This window comes from Musa acuminata, chromosome BXJ2-7 (assembly GCF_036884655.1).
Source record: "Musa acuminata AAA Group cultivar baxijiao chromosome BXJ2-7, Cavendish_Baxijiao_AAA, whole genome shotgun sequence".
NCBI lineage: Eukaryota > Viridiplantae > Streptophyta > Magnoliopsida > Zingiberales > Musaceae > Musa > Musa acuminata.
This window is the reverse complement of record NC_088344.1, coordinates 22,665,990-22,686,230: the sequence shown is the minus strand read 5'-3', so window position 1 is coordinate 22,686,230 and position 20,241 is coordinate 22,665,990. Positions and strand designations below refer to the sequence as shown.

At 40.1% G+C, this 20,241-nt stretch overlaps 1 protein-coding gene across 2 annotated transcripts; it reads left to right on the top strand.

The window, feature by feature from the left end:
- The first annotated feature begins 8,349 nt into the window (after nucleotides 1–8,349).
- Nucleotides 8,350–19,647, top strand: LOC135617377 (uncharacterized). 2 transcript variants are annotated; one of them, XM_065117482.1, is made up of 6 exons: nucleotides 8,350–9,398; nucleotides 11,387–11,447; nucleotides 11,534–11,649; nucleotides 13,785–13,875; nucleotides 14,609–14,656; nucleotides 19,241–19,647. In XM_065117482.1, the coding sequence occupies exons 1-6, from the start codon at nucleotides 8,350–8,352 to the stop codon at nucleotides 19,304–19,306; spliced, it is 1,431 nt and encodes a 476-aa protein (XP_064973554.1). In that variant the 3' UTR covers nucleotides 19,307–19,647. The 2 variants fall into 2 exon arrangements, with proteins under 2 accessions (XP_064973554.1, XP_064973555.1); XM_065117483.1 differs by lacking the exons at nucleotides 11,387–11,447; nucleotides 11,534–11,649.
- Nucleotides 19,648–20,241: the final 594 nt, after the last annotated feature.

Below are 20,241 nucleotides of genomic sequence, written 5' to 3'. Positions count from 1 at the left end.
ACTCTCATCTTAATCGTGTAGTGATTCTAAATTTGACATGCATCTTGCACTTTCCATGGACTTGATTGAAATGCGTTGGGTTACTCACAGGCAGTTCCATCGAAGTGAACACTCTGAATTCTCTCATTCTAATAGCTAAAAACACCTTTCTTTCGCTTTAAGCAGTCACTCACTGTGCAATCTAGATCGAAAAAAGGCACTGGGCTTGAATATAATGGCAACAAGCAAACCAAATTATGGAAAAAAGAATCACATTGGTCATGGTTAAAATGTACTTTTGCATATAAGAAACCTGATGGTGATGAAAACATGTGTTTCGAGTTATGATCGAAGACAAATCTTTGTGAACTTCAATTCACAGGATATCCATATGTATGTCATAAATTGTTCCCTCTTACAGTGAATTGTAGTTGAAGCCATGGTTTTGTACCAAAGTTATCTTTATCATGGAGTTTGTTTGACACATCAAAGAGTGATATATCAGTTATGTACTTTTACCATGACCTTCAACTTAAACTAATCTCTTCCTTCTTTTCAAGTTCAAGAAATTAAAAGGCGATCACGAGAAGGCATTAGTGCTGATGTGAGTGCATGCAGCTAAGACATTTTTGTGGAGTCTAAAGGATGCTCCTAAAGCAAGTCTTGATTTCAATCATCAAGAATGTGCCTGATACATTATTCTTGATATCAGACCTATTCAACAAACCTCTCAAATGCTTTTGCAGGGAAGTCATCCACCTCTGTGTGATTCTGCATCTAGTGGAACTCTGCCAGTTATAACATTGCTGAACATGATTGCTTGTTGCAGATTGGGGGGTACTCTCAGGCAGTGCCATCAAGCATGAGCATTGAAGCATCCATTCCAGTACAAAAGCATGATCTACCTTTCAGGTGGATTGGCTCACCCATGAAAAGTGAACAGTGTTGCCCAATCTGATTAGGCAAAGCACAAAACTTTTCATCACCCACCCTGCATCTTTGAGGTGCAAAGATCCAAGAACAAGCAACTCACCTAGATTCTGGTTTCAAGGCAAAATCCAGACAACATTGCTGCCATACTCATGCATTGATGGGATAGAATGGAAAAGAACTGATTGGATTTGGATATGGTTTGTTTCATGCAGCTGCAAGTTTGTAATTAGACAAATACAAATTCATGGGGATGCAGATCCAGATACATAAATAGGAAGGATATCATATCTGGATCATAAAACTCAAACAACAGAAATTTGTGTTGCTTCAATCACCCATCACACAAACAATGAGTCTTTCTCTGACTAGGATTCAGCACTCTTCCTTATTCCTATATATATATATATATATATATATATATATATATATATATATATATATATATATATATATATATATATATATTATTGAGTAACTAAGTAAAATTATTTCAGAGTTTGACTCAAATACTTGTGCTTCAATCAGTATTTATCCTGAATTTGATCAGATAGACACAGATATGAAGAACATCAAATCTTGGCAATGGAATCTCTCATCCCCATGCACGGGGCTCCAATCGAACGGACGGTCCAGATTCTCCCTCAAAATGGTGAGGAACATCATACCCTATAATTTTCCTGCGACGAATTTGACCCATAGTTTTGAAAACAGCCTCGATCTAACGGTGGCAAACAACGGAAGCGTACTGAGTATCTAAAAGATCTCATCTTTGTTTTGGTTTCCCCAACTATTTAAGTCTTGAGACCGGAATGGGTAGGACACTTCTGTCAGTTCCAAGGAGAGATTAGATTAGGGTTCTGCCTCCTCCGGAGGGCTTCCGTGTAGCTTCGGTAAACCCGATTCACGCATCCAATTTGTTGCTTGTAATTGTTGCACATGCGATGAATACCTAGTCTGATGTGCAGAATTTGCTTCTTCGCTGACATAGTTTTCAGATGTGCGGTTATTTGTCGGCGTAAGATTCTCTTTCTTGGATGATTGTTTGGGTGTTTCTTGATGCCATGATTTGTATGTGATACATGTTTGGCACTGAGTTGTTTGAACTTTGAATTGAGGGTCTTGCCGATGCTTATTTTTTGTACTAGGTTCTGTAGTTCATGGTGAAGATTTCTGGTTAGATTACCAAAGAGGGCTGTAAATTAGATCAAAAATAGGGATGGTTGCTAAGATTTTAAGCTTGTAATGTAGTAGATATGCACATCATGAATCCTTTGAAATACTCTCTAGATATGCACATCGTGCTAAGATTTCTAGTTTTCTTTTAGGGTTCTCTTTCTGGGGACTATGATATTTATATGGTTTTATATTACTGTAATTCGAAGGGAAACCTACAACAACATTTATGTCAAAAGTCAATCCATGATTAGTTTCAATGTAAAAGCTAAAGAATTAAAGCTTTTCGATGATAAAAAGTTCACGTCTTGATCTTGTACTGTGTTATTGAAGCGAATTGATGCATCCCGCCGAGGACGAGTTAACTTTTACTTAAAATTTTGTTTCTAGCTTGGTTACTTTGGCATAGATCAGATTGTTAATTTTGAAGTTTCTTCAAACAGTTATTTACTAATTTTGGGATGTTTTTCTTGTGTTGAGTAGGTCTTATCTTACTTTAATTTTTGACAAGATTAGGAGACTATCATATCTTTAGGGAGTCTTAGTTGAGTTTGGATTGAAAAAAGATAAAATTGAGCATTTATTTATCCATAATTCTAGTTATAGTTTGTATTATGGACGATGGGGATTGACATGATCGTCAAATCAGGTCAATGAGTTAAAAAAAATAATTGAAAACAATAAAAAGTACAATTAAAAATAATTTCAAATATTTAAAATTATGTATTAAATTTGAGAAAATATATAATATAATATGCTATTTTTTTAATGTTTATTACAATATTTTTAAGTTTCCAAGAGAACACATAGGATTGAAATGTAGAGATAAAAAATTATATACATGACACTAATACAAATAATAGAATAACTTGGTAGAAATTAATCAACAAAGAACGAGCCTTATCATCATAGCGAGATTATTTCCTTGCAACCTGAGTGATCGGGATTCAAGTCATGGAAACAATTTTCCTCTGTGCAATGATAAGACCCAATATATTTTCTCTTCTCGAGCCCAAATTAGCAAAAGTCTTACACTTTGGTGTGCTCTTTATATTATTAGAAAATAAATATTAATCATATCATACAAATATAATAATGCAGTAAATAACTATTATATAAATATCATTTAACAGACTAAGATAATTTTTCACACAAAACTTTGAAGATAGGTGGTGAGCCACACTGTAACCTTTATGCTTCTCAATCACTATACAGTGAAAGACACTTGCTGATCGAAGATAATAATAATAATAATAAGTGATTTCAATAGTCGCTCGGGCGCTCGCCTAGGCGCTCGGGCGAGGCGAGGCCAGGCCCGAGCGCCTCGCTTCATATTCGGGTGCCTCGCTTCAAAGAGGCGCCGCCTGGGCGCTCGCCCGAGCCTGGGCGCCGGGCACTTCGGACGAGCGCTTGGGTTAAACCAAGCGACCGAACCAGATTTTTAGGTCTGGTTGGTCTCCGGTGCTTTAGTTGGTTCAATCAAACCAACTAAATCACCGATATCAAGCTCCCTCTCGCGATTTCTCCAACTTCCCCAACCCTAGCACTCGTGATTTTGCCGTTGAGATTTCTTCTTTACTGTTGCTGCTCGCCGCTACTGTCGCTACTCGCCGCTGCGACAATCGTTGCTTGCCAACTGCTCGCCGTTGCCATAATTGCTGCTCGTTGCTGTCGCCGCTCTCGTTGTTGCTCGTAGCTCCCTCTGCCGCTCGCAGCTCCCGCTCCCACTCATGCTGTCGCTCGCCGCTCGTCGCTGCCACAATCGCTGCTCGCCGTTGCTGTCATCGCTCGCCGCTGCTGTCGTCGCTCCCGTTGCCGCTCGCAACTCCCGCTCCCACTCCCGCTGTTGCTCGCCACTCCCGCTGTCGCCGCCGCTCGTCGCTCTTGCTCCCGCTCCTGCTATGGCTGTCGCCTGCTACCGCTGTCGTTGCCTCAACAGCCTCGGTCTTCTCACACTCTTCTCACTATACTATTAACAGTATATTACCAGTATATTGCTAATTGTATACTAATAATAGTATTTTTATTTATTAGATTAATAATATATTATTTTTTAATTTTAATACTATTAATTTTTATTTTTTATTAGTATATTTTTTATTTAAAAAAATAAAAAATACTATTATGATTCTGTATCTGATTTTCTTAATTTAATAACATATTTTTTATTTAAATAATTATATTTATTAATTATATTATATATTTTTATATTTTAGCATCTTGCTTCGCTCGGGCGAGCGCCTGGGCGAGCGCTTAGCGCCTCGAGCGTTTTTGGATCTTGGCGCCTTTTGGCGCCTAGCGCTTTATAAATCACTACAATTATCATAAATTGTATGGCATCTCAACATCTTTGTTTTACTCGAGATGAATATTGCAATAATGGTGAAATAGTGGTGGTGAAGTGAATAACAAACAGAAAAGTAGCGACATCCTTTTATGTTTTGCTTTTCTAAGCTTCAGTATCTTTTATGTGCTCTCCACCTTGACTAATTTTTTTCCTTTTGAGGCTATTAGATTGCTTAGAATTGGCCAAAGTAGACCAAATTTGATTGATTCTATCTGATTTCAACTAGTTTTTTTATCACGAGACTTAGAAATCAACCAAAATCTAATCAGTTTTGGATTATACTGATATGGATCAATTGCATTGAATCAAAATTGGCTGATGTAGCTAACTCTGGTTCTAAGTTTCAACAGTATTTGAATTATTTAAACTTGCATATAAATAAACCCATGTTGATGTTTCTTTAAGATGGATGACCTTAGTTTCCATCCTTGTTTTTTGATGTGTATTTTTTAGGGTGGGCCTTGGTACAACGGTAAGGTTGCTCTTCTGCAACTTGAGAGACTAGGGTTTAAGTCTTGGAAATAGTCTCTTTAAATATTTAAAGGTAAGGATATGTATATTGATTCTCCCCAACATAGTTCGTCTTGCCGGTCTATACCAGTGTATCAACCAGCTGTCGGTACGGTATGTATTGAACTGTACTGAGCATACTGACATATGATACATGAGGACATATCGATGTATCACCGATATCGGTCTTCTGTTGGACCAGTATGTATCGTCGTATTGAGCGGTACGTTGCGGTATGACGAACCTTGCTCCTCTGACCCCACATTGGCACGAGCCTCGTGCATTGTATATGTCATTTTTTTTATTTTTCACAAGTTGCTAGTGTACCTTTTCTAATCAATCTTCTTACCTTCACCTTTGTTTTCTGATCCTATTGTATATTTTATATTTGCGATGAATTCAAATTCAGGTTAGAGCATAGATTCGAATTTTCATGCCACTCCATGTGGTGTCAATATCACATTCTAAAAAGGAAAAGTGCTATACAGGCTGTCATGTCAACGATAATGCATATGCATTGTACACATGCATATGCAAACACTTGCAGATTCCTTGTTAAAATATATACAGTTTTTAATATTAGAAGAAATAAAAGTGACTAATGAAATATATCATAAGCAGTGTTTATACACTTGTTTTATAGGTGATAGCATAGCTTGACAAACTTATATCAGAACAAATGTGACCAATGTAATCACACTTTATGTATAGATGACAGCCTAGCTTGACACATGCATTCACAGTAATGCAAGTTACATGCCAATATATGAAACACTGATAAAAGACTACTAAAGAATATTTTTTGCTTCTTTACAACATAAGTAGTCTTAGATAAATTTGTAAATCTTAATTGTTGGTTGTTGAAAAATGCACATGGTCGGAAAGGTTTCTATATGTTATATCAAATGGAAATATCTTATGCAGAAACATAAAAACCCATTATATATTTTAAACCATTGGTCATCATGCAGACTGTGTGGCCTTACGAGCTCGTGTGGCCACATGTGGTTTTATGCGGCCACTGTGTCATATGATATCCGATCATATGGATTGCTGCATCCTGCTTCAGCATATGGTATATGCAGTGCAATCTATTCACCAAACCACATATGCCACATAAATTATCATCAGTACCTTTTCTTCCCTATTGTTCTTCCCCTCTAATCTATTCTTTTTCCTCCTATAAAATTTGGTATCAATTGTTTGAGGTTAGTGTTTAGTTTAGTTTTGTTTTTGTTGCACAAGTGGTACCAAAACTTTGGTACCACATATGTCACATAAATTGTCACCAAACATTTTCTTCTCTTTACTTTTGTTTAATAGTGTGGTACCATCTTCTTGCTGTGTGGTTTATAACATATGATTTTTTTATTCTCTCTCACACACAACAGTAAATTAGTAGTCTCATTAACCAACCATTAAACTTTGGTGTATTCAATTAGACATTTAGGTTTTCCCTGAATATGATCATATCCAAATTCTAACCCTCTTATGTCCTTCCATGTACCCATACTCTATTTTTGTGTCTCTTCTTTTTTGGGAGAAGGGTGGGGATGGAGGTAGGGTCAATGTTATCAAAGGTGGTGCTAAAGGTGTCAAGGTTTCAAAATGCTTGAGACGCTAGGCACTTGTTCGAGCGAAGCTAGGTGGTGCTCACAGATATAAAAGTTGTAAAAAATATGATTAAGGATTTGGCCTAGCAAGAGAAAAGGGAAACCAACTATTGATTGTAGACAAACTATTTAAGATGAATTAGGAAGAGGTATATTGCGATGTCTGTGGCGATGGAGAGCGTGTTAAGAGGGCAATAGTTTTTTTGGTGATGGAAAGGACGACGGGAACCCAACAAAAAATGGGTGATCGAGACCCAATGATGGAAAGGCTGACGAAAGAGATCTATGGCAACAAAGAAGACTAAGGATGCCCAAAGAAGAGCTATGGAAGGTGAAAGAGTTGCGGTGCCCAAGCCCAAGGGCTTCGCTCAGGTTGATTTGAGGTGCTTGGGCCTCCCCTCGCCTGCCTGAGCACCTCTCAATCAAGGATTATCGTTTTGCATATTGGAAGATTCTTGGCTGGTCTGTGTCAGTCGGGATTGGTGTATTGACACATGATATATCGACATTTCGAAGACGGTGAAGAATGAGAAGAAGATGATGGAGTGGAGGAGGAGAAGGAGAAAGGAGAAAGAAGGAAGAGGAGGAAGAGAAACGAAGAAGAGGAGACGGTGGAGAAAAAGGAGCGAGGAGGAAGATGAAGAAGGGAAGGATGCAGTGGAGGAAGAGCAGCAGGAGGAAGAGGACGAGGAGAAGAGGAGGAAGCGTACCTACATGAATGCGAGCCATAATATCTATTTTAAAATATTTTTTTAATGGTCTGAACCTGATTGGCTGGTAATAGAGGCGGATCGTGTACCAGTTCACGCCTGGACTGGTATGTACCACCCGTCTCATACCGATTCTGGTGAAACATCAATCGATGCTCTTAATAACACTGGATGGGTTTGTTTCCTACCATCCTCTTCTTTAAATCATGTTTCCTTACTCATGAAATATTTTGGTTGTTCTTGGTTGTAAGATCATTATGTGTTACATAGACAAGTAGGGACCTATTGAACATATTGATGGACAGTATAAAATCAAATCCTTTTCTGGTGTCAAAGGTGAAATCTATGTTAATAGCATTTGACTTCCCGGATTGGATAATAAATTAATTGCTATGACACTTGAATGGGAATCATTAAAAAAATAACTTTTTTTAATCAATGTAAGGGTGTTTAAATGTTTACTAGGATAAGGGACTCTTAATTCCTGTATTTACACTAGATGCATGTATCTCTTTTAAGCCACAGTCTTAACATACATATGGTGAGGTCCATACCTTTTTAAATTAGTGCTATTTCCTTGTCCTGATGTCTGTTTGTCTGTCTATTTGTGTGTACATATTCAAATTACATGTATATTTATATTGTGTACATGTGTAGACCTATTTATTTTATACACAGGGTCATGTTACAATTTTTCAGTTGACCTTTTGCAATTTCAAGTTCCAAGAAACATTTTGCAGGACTGGCTTTCATGTCTTTTCTGGAACAAATTTTAATAAGTTGTGATCTAATTGGAAATATTACAATTTAGATTCTTTTTCTTGTACTGATATGGTAGAGTTCAGACAAAGTGCTGTGCTGAGGGTGTGCCCACCCTAATTCTTTGGGTTGTTACTAACATGCCTTTGGCACATGCCCTTGCCTGACTCTGCTGGGTTAGTACTTGTATAAGGCATGCCAGCTGCAAGGCTGTCCTTGATCCTCATCCTAGTTATATGACCATTGCCTATTATTTTAATGCATCCAATGAAAATACATCAATATTAAAATCTTGGGGTGGTCACAGAGTGTTGAAGGAGATCAAATGTCTCCAAAACATGAAGAATGCCATTGGAATAGCTTCAGAAATTCCATTTATACTGAGAAGGAAAAATATGAACCATCACCAAATGAGATTGTAGTTTCATCAAGAAGCTGGACGGATGTATCAACTGTCAATGGCATGTGCTCGAGTTTGAGGCATCAGAGTGAACAGTTTGTCTACAAGAGAAGGAAGTTAAATAGGAACTCAGTTGCTCTTCTCCCTGAAGAATATACTATGGAAAGTAGAAAAAGAAAATTTAGTTCTGAGTCCTGCAGTTGTTCTGAGGATTACCTTTTGGGAATTCGGAAAGCTGATTTTGAGAGAGAGACTGTTGACATTGTTACCGCAGATGTTGAGTCAGTTCCAAGTTCAGGGCTCTGTGGTATATGTTCTGTTGGGAAATTTGAAGTACCATCCAAAGCATCTGATGGGAAGATTTCCAAATCTGCATTTGAGCATCGCTGTAATGTAAATGACGGGTGTTCATCATCAAAATCTAATGTGGAACTTACTTCAACTTTCCTCAAAATAGATATAGAGGATACTGGTGAGTGTTCCTCATCTGATGTCATGGAACTGGTGGGTGAATTTGCATCAGCAAGGGAACTCTGCATCTATGTGCTTAAAACTCATGGACTTCTAGGGAAATCATGTGCTAGCAGCAACTATGCTGCTTCAGAAAGTCTCTGTGATGGCAGTACCAATCTTTCTCAAAAATGCAAAACATGCAGGCTGTTTGATGATCCATTGAAGATGTTAATTTGTGACCACTGTGAAGAAGCATATCATCCGTCCTGTTGCATTCCTAGAGTAAAAAAGCTTCCTGTGGATGAATGGTATTGTCAGCCCTGCTTCAAAAAGAAACCAAAGCCTTTATTAAGTCAGTCACATGATACTGAAGGAGAAAACTCCAATCATACAAATCGAATCTCTTGCAGAGGATATTCTATATCATTCATGTTGACAGACAATAAACCTTATACATCTGGAGCTCGAATTGGTAAAGATTTTCAAGTAGAAGTTCCTGACTGCTCTGGTCCAGTTTCCAAGTATGATATTTGGTTCCTCTTATCTTCCAAGTTTTTCAACCTCTTCCTAACATGTTGAATTTTGTATCAGCCGTATTTTGGATTTTTCTTATGTTATTCTTTAAGACCTGATCAATGGCACTCAGTACTCAGTAAGTAGTTCACTAACTAGACTTGCAAAAGTTTGATAGCTGAAGAAAGCCAAAATAACCATGTTTTTTTGTTTAATAGTTTTGGTTCTTGAAGTTTGATGAAGAAATAAAGTAGGCTTAAAGGTTGACTCTATCTTTAGCTAGATGAATAAGCTTGACAATTGTCAAAGTATTTACCCATTATCCATTCATGGTTTGTGAAGAAAACACTACTAGCATGCAAAAGTACTCAGTAAAACTAGACTTGCAAAAGTTTGATAGCTGAAGAATGCCAAAATAACCATGTTTTTTTGCTTAATACTTTTGAAGCTTGATGAAGCTAGGCTTAATGGTTGACTCTATCTTTAGCTAGATGAATAAGCTCAAGCTCCACAATTGTCAAAGTGTTTACCTTTTATCCATTCATGGTTTGTGAAGAAAACACTACTAGCGTGCAGTGTCCTTATCACAAGTATATGATTCTGACAAAAAATCTGATACAAATTGTGTTTTTATGCCTTGATATCTGTGTAGTCAAAAGCGCTAGGCGCTATGGTCCCAAAATGCCTTTGGCATTAGGCGCTTGCCCAAGAAAAGTAGAGGTGCTCCTAAATATTATAATCGACATTTTACTATTGATTTACTAAGCGCAGAAGGCAATTGCTGTTCATTATAATAGGCAGTTGTTGTTCTCACAAATATAGACAAACAACAAAGCAGGCAACTGATCTAAGTTTAAATTGACAAACAATAATAAAGTCGCAGCGGTGAATGGCAAAGAGGGAGGGGAAAGGGGGGGCGCTTTGGGATGAGGGGGCTGCGGTGAATGAGGCAAAGGTAGGAGGGAGGAGAAGAAGAGAGATATACTGGGAGGGAGGGGAAGAAGTCATCGTTGCCGCCAGAGGAAGATGTTGCCGCCATCGTCGGAGGAAGACGTCCGCTGTCGCTGGAGGAAGTCATCGCTGGGAAAGAAGGCTATTGTCATTGTTCACTCTCACATGGTTTCTAGAGGGAGGGAGGGGGGGGGGGGGGATTGGGGAGCTGTGGTGAACATAAGAGGGCTGCGGTGAACGAGCAAAGGTAGGAGGGATGAGGAGAAAAAGAGAGATATACTGGGAGGGAGGGGAAGAAGTCGTTGCTGGCAGAGGAAGACGTTGTCGCGACCATCGAAGGAAGACGTTGCTGTTGCTGCTGGAGGAAGACACTGCCAGGGAAGAAGGCTACTGTTGTCATTTGTCGATGGGAGGAACTCCATTGCCATGTAGGAATGCATTGCGAAAGAGGGTTTTTGCATTAGGATTCTTCTCGCACGTGGTTTCTTGCTTTCTATGATAGAGAACTGGTTCAATCAAACTAGTTGTCTTGTGTTTGGTTTGACTTAGGCTCGATGGATAATTGGTTCAATCAAACCAGATAGAATTGTTTGGTTTAACTCAGGATCAACGTAGCTTGAGTTGAACAAGGCAAGCATTTGGCCTACCCAGTACCTGGGCCCAGGCGAGCGCTTGGGCCATGCTTGAGTGAAGATGCCCACCTAGCCTAATAGGCGGGTGCTCGGGCCTCACCTCGCCCAAGTGCCTAGGCAAGCGCTCAGGTGCCCAGTGACTTTGCTGCTTGATATGATCAAATATTATTGTCTTCTGTATGCTTTTGTGCTTCAAATGCATTATGTCAAGGAATTGACCACATTGCTTGATTTGAATTTTCTTAGCTTCATGTTTTTTTTTTCTTCTTTCATTTCGTTATATCACCAAAAAGATACTCCATGCATTGTTGTGCAAATGGTGTTTAGATGACTTAAAACTTGTCCTCTCTAGCTTCAGTTTGTGGTCCAAGCCTTGATCAGCATTATTTTCTGATGCTTTGTTTTTAATGCAGTGAAGATGATTATTTTGATGAACCCTCTGAAATAGATTCTGCCCATTCAGTAAACTTGAATGTAAGTCATAAAGATCTAGTCTTGATAATCATATATTTGGTACTTTCGAAGACTAATTTGCACAACGTGTCCCACGTCATTATTAGGGATGGAATGATGGAAAGCCACAGAAACCAAGCAGCATTGGTAATTGGGTCCAGTGCAGGGAGGTTTTGTGCTCAGATGGATCTGACGAGGGGATTGTCTGTGGAAAATGGCGCAGGTGATTTTTTTACTTGTTTCCTACTTTCCTTTATGCTAGTGTCAGGACTTCAGGAGAACGTCTGCCAGTTCTCCAGTAGCTCCAGGTGTATAATGATTTTGCTTTGAGGTTTTATCTTTTCACCAAGATAAAGTTTCATGATATATGTTATTTGTTGATGATATAGGTTCGATTAATGGGAGCTAAAAACTACAGATTCTATGGTATGTAGGAGTTGTGTGACTTTAGCAATGCCAAGAAAACATGAGAGGATAATTAAGACAAATAAATGAAAAATTCCTACAAGTTTTAAATATGATAGATTTACTAACTGGGAAGAGTATATGGGTGAAGAGACTACATATTAAGTTAAATGAGATGGTTAAATTGGAGAGGGTTATAAGAATTTTCTCCAAGTTAATAAGGAAATTTGTATAGGTCAGTTGTAAGGTTAGTAATGATTTAAAGGTCACAATTTTGGTCAATTACGAGGAAATGCATACAGTAAATTAATATTGTTGTGGTGCATGTTTGAAATATCTGAAAAATAGTTTATAAATGTTTACATTTGTGAATATTAGGCATAGTTCCAACAAAAATATAAGATGATTGAAAATTATTAGAAAAATATGGAAGTATCTAAAGAAGACTTGTAGAAGCGTAGTTTGACGAGGTAATGACTACTGGTGCGAGGAGAGAGAAACTAAGATATAAAAAAAATTATTAGAAACCATAAACAAAGATTTGATTGCTTTTACTTTGACAATTAAAAAAAGATTCATATAATTGACCATAAATATTTGAGACATTGTGACTTGTTGTTGATGGCGATTGAGATAACTAATGTTGAATGTAAGGGGAACTCCTAATTGTTATATTCACATGACAATAAATCTCCACCGGATATTTTTATGATTTTATCCATACCTGAGTGTTTCTTTGTCTTAATAATTTGGAACTCCTTTTTGTCTTAATAACTACCTTGTAATCATGTGAATCTATATTGTATGACTTGAGGATTAAAATTTCGTATCGTATCAGTTGCTCAGTACGGTACGACATACTGAGCAGTACGCCTAGAAAAAAAATACAAATCAATTTTAGTATTGAACGATATTAAATATATAAATATATAATTAATATATAAAAAAAGATATAAGATATATATCTTTTTATATAAAAAAGATATAAAGATATAAAGAAGATATGGCATACCGAGCGGTCGCCTCGTCCTTCTCCTCGTCGTGTCGTCTGCGGCCTTCGACATTAAGGTGGGGAGAAGAAAGATGACATTGACATTGGAAGGTTCTCCGTGCGGCGACAGTGGACGAAGGAGACCGTTTAGAGATGAAGAAGGTTAGGGTCTTCGTCGCCTTTCTCGCGGTCGCCTCTTCCACTACTCTCGTGGTCGCCTCCCTTGATCCCCGCGCCTCCAGCTCTCCCTCCAAAGAGGTACGACTCTCCTCGCAGTTACCTCATGGATTGGGATCGTCGAGGGAGGGCGGCACCGAATTGGGATCAAGAAAGGGCGTGGAAGGCAAGTTTGCATCGAGGTTCGACGGGCTTAGGTTCATCGAGACGCTGGTGACGGTGCATCAGTGACCCCGCAGTACTCTTTCTCGACGCTTCTCTTTCTCGATGCTTCTCCCTTTCTTTCGATGCTTCTCCCTCTTCTTCGAACACACTCTTCTTCCTCACCTCGCCGCAACTAGGCTGATACCGCCTGGTAGCCGACGGTTCGTGTGCCGGTCAACCGGTGGACCCGTATGTACTGCCCATACCGGGCAGTACGGAACGGTATTAAAAATCCTGGTTTGACTTTGCAACTTCGTCGTGATACTACTACACTTGCTTTCATATCATATTAATCATTTTTGTGCCTCTTAGTGCACTTACAGTATCAAAATCGCATTTAACTGGTCCATTAGATGTTAGTTTCATGTTTGTGTTCATGTTATTCCCTCCATATATGTATTTGAAAATTGCAAATCAAAAGTAACTATTTATCTTTAACCAAAAGAGAAAGGCTTTATATTCCTAGTTACTTCTAGATTTTATAATTTTGCCTTAAAAACCCTTTTACATTCTTCTGTTTAGGTGTTTCTTGCATGATCTCTGAAATAGCTGAGGAAATAAAATCTCAATTTACATTGCAGGGCACCTCTTTTTGTGGTTCAAAGTGAAGATTGGGATTGCTCTTGTTCTGTTCTCTGGGATCCATTTCATGCTGATTGTGCTGTTCCACAGGTGACTGTGTTTTTTTTATTCACGCTACTTCAGTTTTTACATTCTTGTATCTGTTATTTGTTTTCTTGATGGTTGTGTAAATTTATGCCTCTTTACAATACTTCAACTTCCAAGTATGCTATGATTCGTACCAACTTGGTAAGATTCTTATCATCTGAATGGAAAGATATTGGTTTCTGAAGGCATCAATTGAAGATTGGCTTCAAAGTAGTAATTCTGTTATATAACTTTTTTTTATTCGTTCTGCAAATTGACTCTTGTTCTTTTGAAGCTTTGCTTAAAAGACTGCACTATTAGTTTGTGACATTGTCTGTTTTTGGACCTGCCTGTTTTGTGACATTGCTAGCTAGCCCGTGGGCCTTTTAGTAATAAACTAAGCTTTTTATTTTTTTTATATAAAAATATTTAAATTATCATTTTGAGGATAAACAATAAAGGCAAAATGGGGCTTCTTGCCTTTTATCAACCATATTGTCTCTACCATCAAAACTTCCATCTGTATGGGCACATAGAAGTTCCAGCTCAAGTGACACATTGGGCATTTATTATGTCCAACTTGTAGAAGCCTGCCCTCATATATGAATTTATATTGCTTCTTTCTCTTTTACCCTTTGTGTTTTATCCTTAAAGCAAACCTGTCGTCGTCCTTAGTGCATGTCTTTCTTTGTACCATATAATTAATGGTTTATCATTTTGGGTCCTTGACCTAAGTTATTCTTTCATATAATTGCAGGAACTGGAAACTGAGGAGGTTCTCAAGCATCTGAAATTTACGAAATGGGTATGTTGGACTCCAATTTTCATAAAGCAAGCCAGTGTATTCTGCAATACCATTGTTGCTTATTCTTGTACTTTTGGTATTATTTCATTTTCTTCTATGCTTAAATGAAAGGTTTTTGGTGAACCATAATTTTATATATTTACCACCTTAGATATAAGCCCTTGATACCTGTTTCATGGATAAAAGTGAGGGTAATATAATTGATATGTGGACCTTGTTTAACTTGTTGGTGATAAGACCGTAAAGTTTTATCGTCGCTCTGATACCAAATGATAAGACTCTAAAGTCTTGTCATCACTTTGATACCAATTGATAAGACCCTAAAGTCTTATCGTGGAAGAAAGGGGAGAAATAGGGATGATAATGATCGTTTCGAGGGGATCGATCTCCTTGATCGCTTCGAGGGGATCGACCCTTCTTGATCACTTCGAGGGGATCGACCCTCCTTGATCACTTCGAGAGGATCGGCCTCCTAGGGTTTGTCCACAGAGTGGAATAACATTACATTAATTGATTGATTCCTTAAAGAAAGGGTTACATCACTATTTATAGAGTTCCATCCAGAGTCCATCAGGACTTAAATTCTAATAATAAATAAATATTAAATAAATTTTTATTTGACTCTAATTGAACCAAATCGACTCAATAAACAACTGAACTAAACAGACTCGATAAACATTATTCAAAAGCTTAGAAAAAGGGTCCTAACAGTTCCTCCTTCTCCAAATCAGCCTTGTCCTCAAGGTTGAGCAGCATCAATCTCGGGGAGCTTCTCTTTCAGCACTTTAGCCATAGACTATCTGCAACGTATCACAACCCGTTGATCAAGTAAGTATGGTCTCCACTTTTTGATAGTGTAAATAATAGGTCGGTCTTTCAGTGTAGTAATCGTTGCAAGAAACTTCTGGCCCTGTATAATCAATTTTATCTTTGAACCTTTGCTATCACAAGTGAAAATCTGTCCATCAACGATCTTTACTTCGAATCTGTCATAGTCTTCAATGTGGTGGGTCAATCGATCAACAGTCTCACTATCCATAAAATTGTTAGTGCTACCAGTATCAATCAAAACTATAACAAGCTGATGTTCTAGAGTTTCGCCAACTTATATAGTTTGCCGGTTAGAGTAGTCGGCTAATGCATGCATTGTATGTATGATAGGTCCAACATTTTCATTAGAATTTATACCTTCGGAGTCTACATTCTTAGCTTTCGGTTCCTCTCCAATTAGTTCAATCATCAGAAGTTGCTCTTGTTTACATCGGTGCTCCATACTCCACTTTTCATAATAGTACAAACCCTTTGTTGATCTCTCCTCATGCAGGCATGCAAATGAAATCGCAGCTATCATGGTGCGGGGTTGACGAGCTTTAACCTCATATCGAATCTCCGGATTAAGCCCTTCAATAAATATATCCAGAAGCTGTCGTTCCGACCAATCTCTAGCTTGATTTGATAATCTTTCAAATCTACTCTGATATTCCAACACTGTAGAAGTTTGACGAATTTTGGCGAGCTGGCCATCAACATTTTCATATTCGGATAGGCTAAATCGAACAAGAAGCTCTTTTTTGAACTTCTCCCATGAAGGAACTCCGTAGACAGTTTCATACCAATCGTACCACTGGAGTGCATCTCCCTCGAGCTGGATTGATGCCACTTCTACCTTGGATTCTTCTGGGGTTCTGTGAAAACAGAAAAAATTTTCTGCCTTAGAGATCCAATTGGTCAGATCTCCATCTTTCCATCTCGAAAATTCCACCTTTATGTGTGAGTAATTTGTGTCACAATCTTGGGGCCATTTTCCTGTATTTTCAGATCTGTGCAACGTAGAACTTGAGCCCCCGTCTTGTTGAAATTTGCTAAGGCTCCCCAGTAAGTCCTTTTTGAAATCATTAAGTATTTCTTGCAACCGGTTCTCAATTCTAATTTCCAATGCTTCCATTTGTGCTTTCACTGAGTTATTGGTGGCCATTTCGTAAGACTGCATATCTGTAATCTCAACTCTCGTTTCTGATGTCAAGACTAGGGCATAAAACATTGCCCTAATCGGTGCTGTTGTTGTGATGCAATCGGTGGTAGCACTATTGGAATGAAGGGTTGCTGCGAGGATGCAGGGATGTAGCTGCGTTCGCTGCGTGGGAGGCAACGATGCTTGCTGTGGTCGCTGCGTGGAGGGATCGCTACTGCTGAGGGCTGGGAGGCAGCGATGGTGGTGCGGCTGGGGGCAGCGTCACCAACGGCCTGTCGTTGCGGTGGTTGCGACGGTGCGGATGGAAGGCAGCATTGCTCTGTCTCTACCGCACTACGAAAGGAGGCGTTGGTGACGCCGAGGGATCGTGTGCGGTTGAGGACGCGACGGTGTCGGAAGCGGTCGAGGTTGAGAAAAGGAGTCGGTGCGTGCGTTGCCAAGGTTGAAGCGGCCGCACAAGAGCTTGTTGCGTGTGTTGTTGGAGGGCGGCTGCGATGGCGTTGCCGAGGTTGAGGCTGCAGTGGAAAATAGGAATCAACGGTGGAAGGCTAGGTGGCGAGCGGCGTCATCGCTGGTTGGGCAGCAGCGGCGACGGTGGTGGCAACCGGCGTTCGTAGCAGCAAGAGGATTGCCTTGTTTCGGTCACCAAGGGGGAGTGGCGACGGTCGTTCTCGCCCGAGCCAGGGGGAGTGGCGATTGGGAAGCGAGCGGCGGTCGTCGCACGGTGGCTGGTAGCGGTGGTGGGTTGGCTGGAAGGCGACGACGCTCGAGGCGTGGTTGCGATCGACGAGGGGTTGCGGCAACAGAGGAAGCTCTATTTTTGCAACCGCTACAAGGAGGGGCTGCGACAACCAGCGGTCCTTCTCGCTCGAGCGAGATGGGGACGCGAGGAGGAGAGGTCGTTGGCTGGGTGATCGAGCGGCGGTGAGGCGGTTAGGAAAAGTGGTGGTGACGTGGCTGGGAACAAGGGCAATCCGTGAGTTACCCTGTTTCGGTCGCCGCGAGGAGGGTGACAACCGACGACTGTGGCTGCGACCCAAGGGGAGGCGGGCGACGGTGGAGAGGCAGCGGTGGTGGCGCGGTTGGGTGCAGCGTTACCAACGATCGCCGAGGAGGAGAGGTCGAGCGGCTGCGCTGCGACGCAAGGGGAGGCGGGCAGCGGTGGAGAAGGAGGCAGCGGTGGTGGCTCGTGTGGGAGGCGACGGGCGGCGGTGGCCTCTGGCTGACAAGCAGGGCGATGGTGGGCGCTGGCCGGAGAGCAGTAGCGGCGGGTGGGCTGGCCGGAAGCAGGGGACGCAGGGGTGGCTATGGCTTTTTCTTCCTCTCTTGTTTCTTTTTTTTTTTTTTGAACGAGATAGGGCAGTGAGGAGGTCGAGCGGTGGTCGAAGGTCGCTGGCCGGGGAGAAGCAACGACGGTGGTCGAGTGGCTGGGGAAACAGCGGCAGCGGTGAAGAAAGAGTTGCCTTGTAGTGGTGGTGTGGAAGAAGGGAAGCAAGGCTGCTGTGGGCTGCGCCAAGGATCGTTGCTCTGATACCAAATGATAAGACCTTAAAGTCTTATCGTCGCTCTGATACCAAATGATAAAACCCTAAAGTCTTATCGTCGCTCTGATACCAAATGATAAGACTCTAAAGTCTTATCGTCACTCTGATACTAATTGATAAGACCCTAAAGTCTTATCATGGAAGAAAGGGGAGAAATAGGGATGATAATGATTGCTTCGAGGGGATCGGCCTCTTTGATCGCTTCGAGGGGATCGGCCCTCCTTGATCACTTCGAGGGGATCGGTCCTCCTTGATCACTTCGAGGGGATCGGCCTCCTTGATCGCTTCGAGGGGATCGGCCCTCCTCGATCACTTCGAGGGGATCGGTCCTCCTTGATCACTTCGAGGGGATCAGCCTCCTAGGGTTTGTCTACAGAGTGGAATAACATGTCATTGATTGATTAATTCCTTAAAGAAAGGGTTACATCACTATTTTGTAGAGTTCCACCCAGAGTCTATCAGGACTTAAACTCTAATAATAAATAAATATTAAATAAATCTCTATTTGACTCTAACTGAACAAAACCGACTCAATAAACAACTGAATTAAATAGACTCGATAAACATTATTCAAAAGCTTAGAAAAAGGGTCCTAACAGTTGGCTCAAAGGTTGGAGGGTGAGGGATGTTCTGTTCATCAACTGTTGAGCTGTTTCCTCTAGGGAGCTGAGCTGGGTTTTTTTTTCTTTGTTTTTTATTATTTTCTTATGTAACAAATTGGGATAATCAACCCATTTTCTGTTAAAAAAAAAAAAAACAACTAGCACTAAGGAATCCAACTAGATGGAAAAGTTGCATTTTTCCTCTTCTAGCAAATCCATTGCCTCAGAAGGTGAGGCTTGAGGCCACTCTCAAGCTTTGACACCCCCTGGAGGTTAATTGATGTTGCATCCATTTGACTAAATGCGACAGTTGGTGCTTTTAATTCAACAACTTGAATTTGACTTATGTTAATGTGTTGGCTGAGTTGAGCGTCTAATAATGTTTAGTTTATTTGATTTGTAGCGAAATTAATTATTTTACACTTAATCTATATTTCCATCTCATATTATACGAAATTCCATGCAGCTGAGGTCTCGTCTGATGGCTAAGTCCAGAAACCAACTCCATCTAAAGTCACAGCTCCGAAGGTAATGCTCTGTTGTCATGCAAGGGATGATGACACAAGTTTCATTTTTTGTTGTGATCTCATAGTTGAAGAGCTTTCTTCTGTGAAGGGTATTTCACATCTTTTGATCCCTTTCAGTTTGTTGTACATCCCAGTCATTTATAAGATCCTACTCAGATACAACCACGACCAGTTTTGAGCAATTCAACAGTCAATGACTGTTGTGATTGTTTCTGTTCAGTGCCATTGTATATAGAAGAGGAAGTAGTTCTAATATGCACCAACTATGACAGTAGTGGCATGGATTCTTCAGTTTGTCTCTCAAGCTTATATCATGAATCAGTTCAATGCTTTTGACTTGGGTTTTTTTGCCGGTCTCTCTACAAAGACCCTGAGTAAAGTTATTGCCATGAAAATACCTTACATCTTAACAATTGAGCTTGTAGAGCAATTTAGTTATGGCCTTTTCTTTAGGGTAGGTTTTGTGCAACATGATCGTTTATGTGGCAGTACAGCCTTAGTAGTAGTAATTGTTGACTGACCTGAGTCTCAAAGAGGATACCGATGAAGCCGGTTTTTGTCAACTTGGATCAGTTAGCTGAACTGGCATCAGTTTCTTATTGAGAAAAAACCATGTCAGAGGTAATGGTAGAATACTGGAGCATCGGCCACATTGATAATTTGTCCTGCAAAAAAAAAAAAAAAAGGCTGATGTGGCAATCTGCCATTGGCAGATTGTTATTAGTGGATCAGTGGGAAACATGATATAGACCTAAATTAATGCTTCCAAGTAGTGTATTTTTTGAATAATGATGTCTTGAAATCTCCAAAAATATCAGAAGAGATAGTGAAGCTGAGTAGCAGACTACATAGCATGATAATGTTGTGTAGCGTTAGAATATGCATTTAGACCGGACATATTCCTGTCATCTTGCAGATATCCTTAGCGCACTGCTTCTCC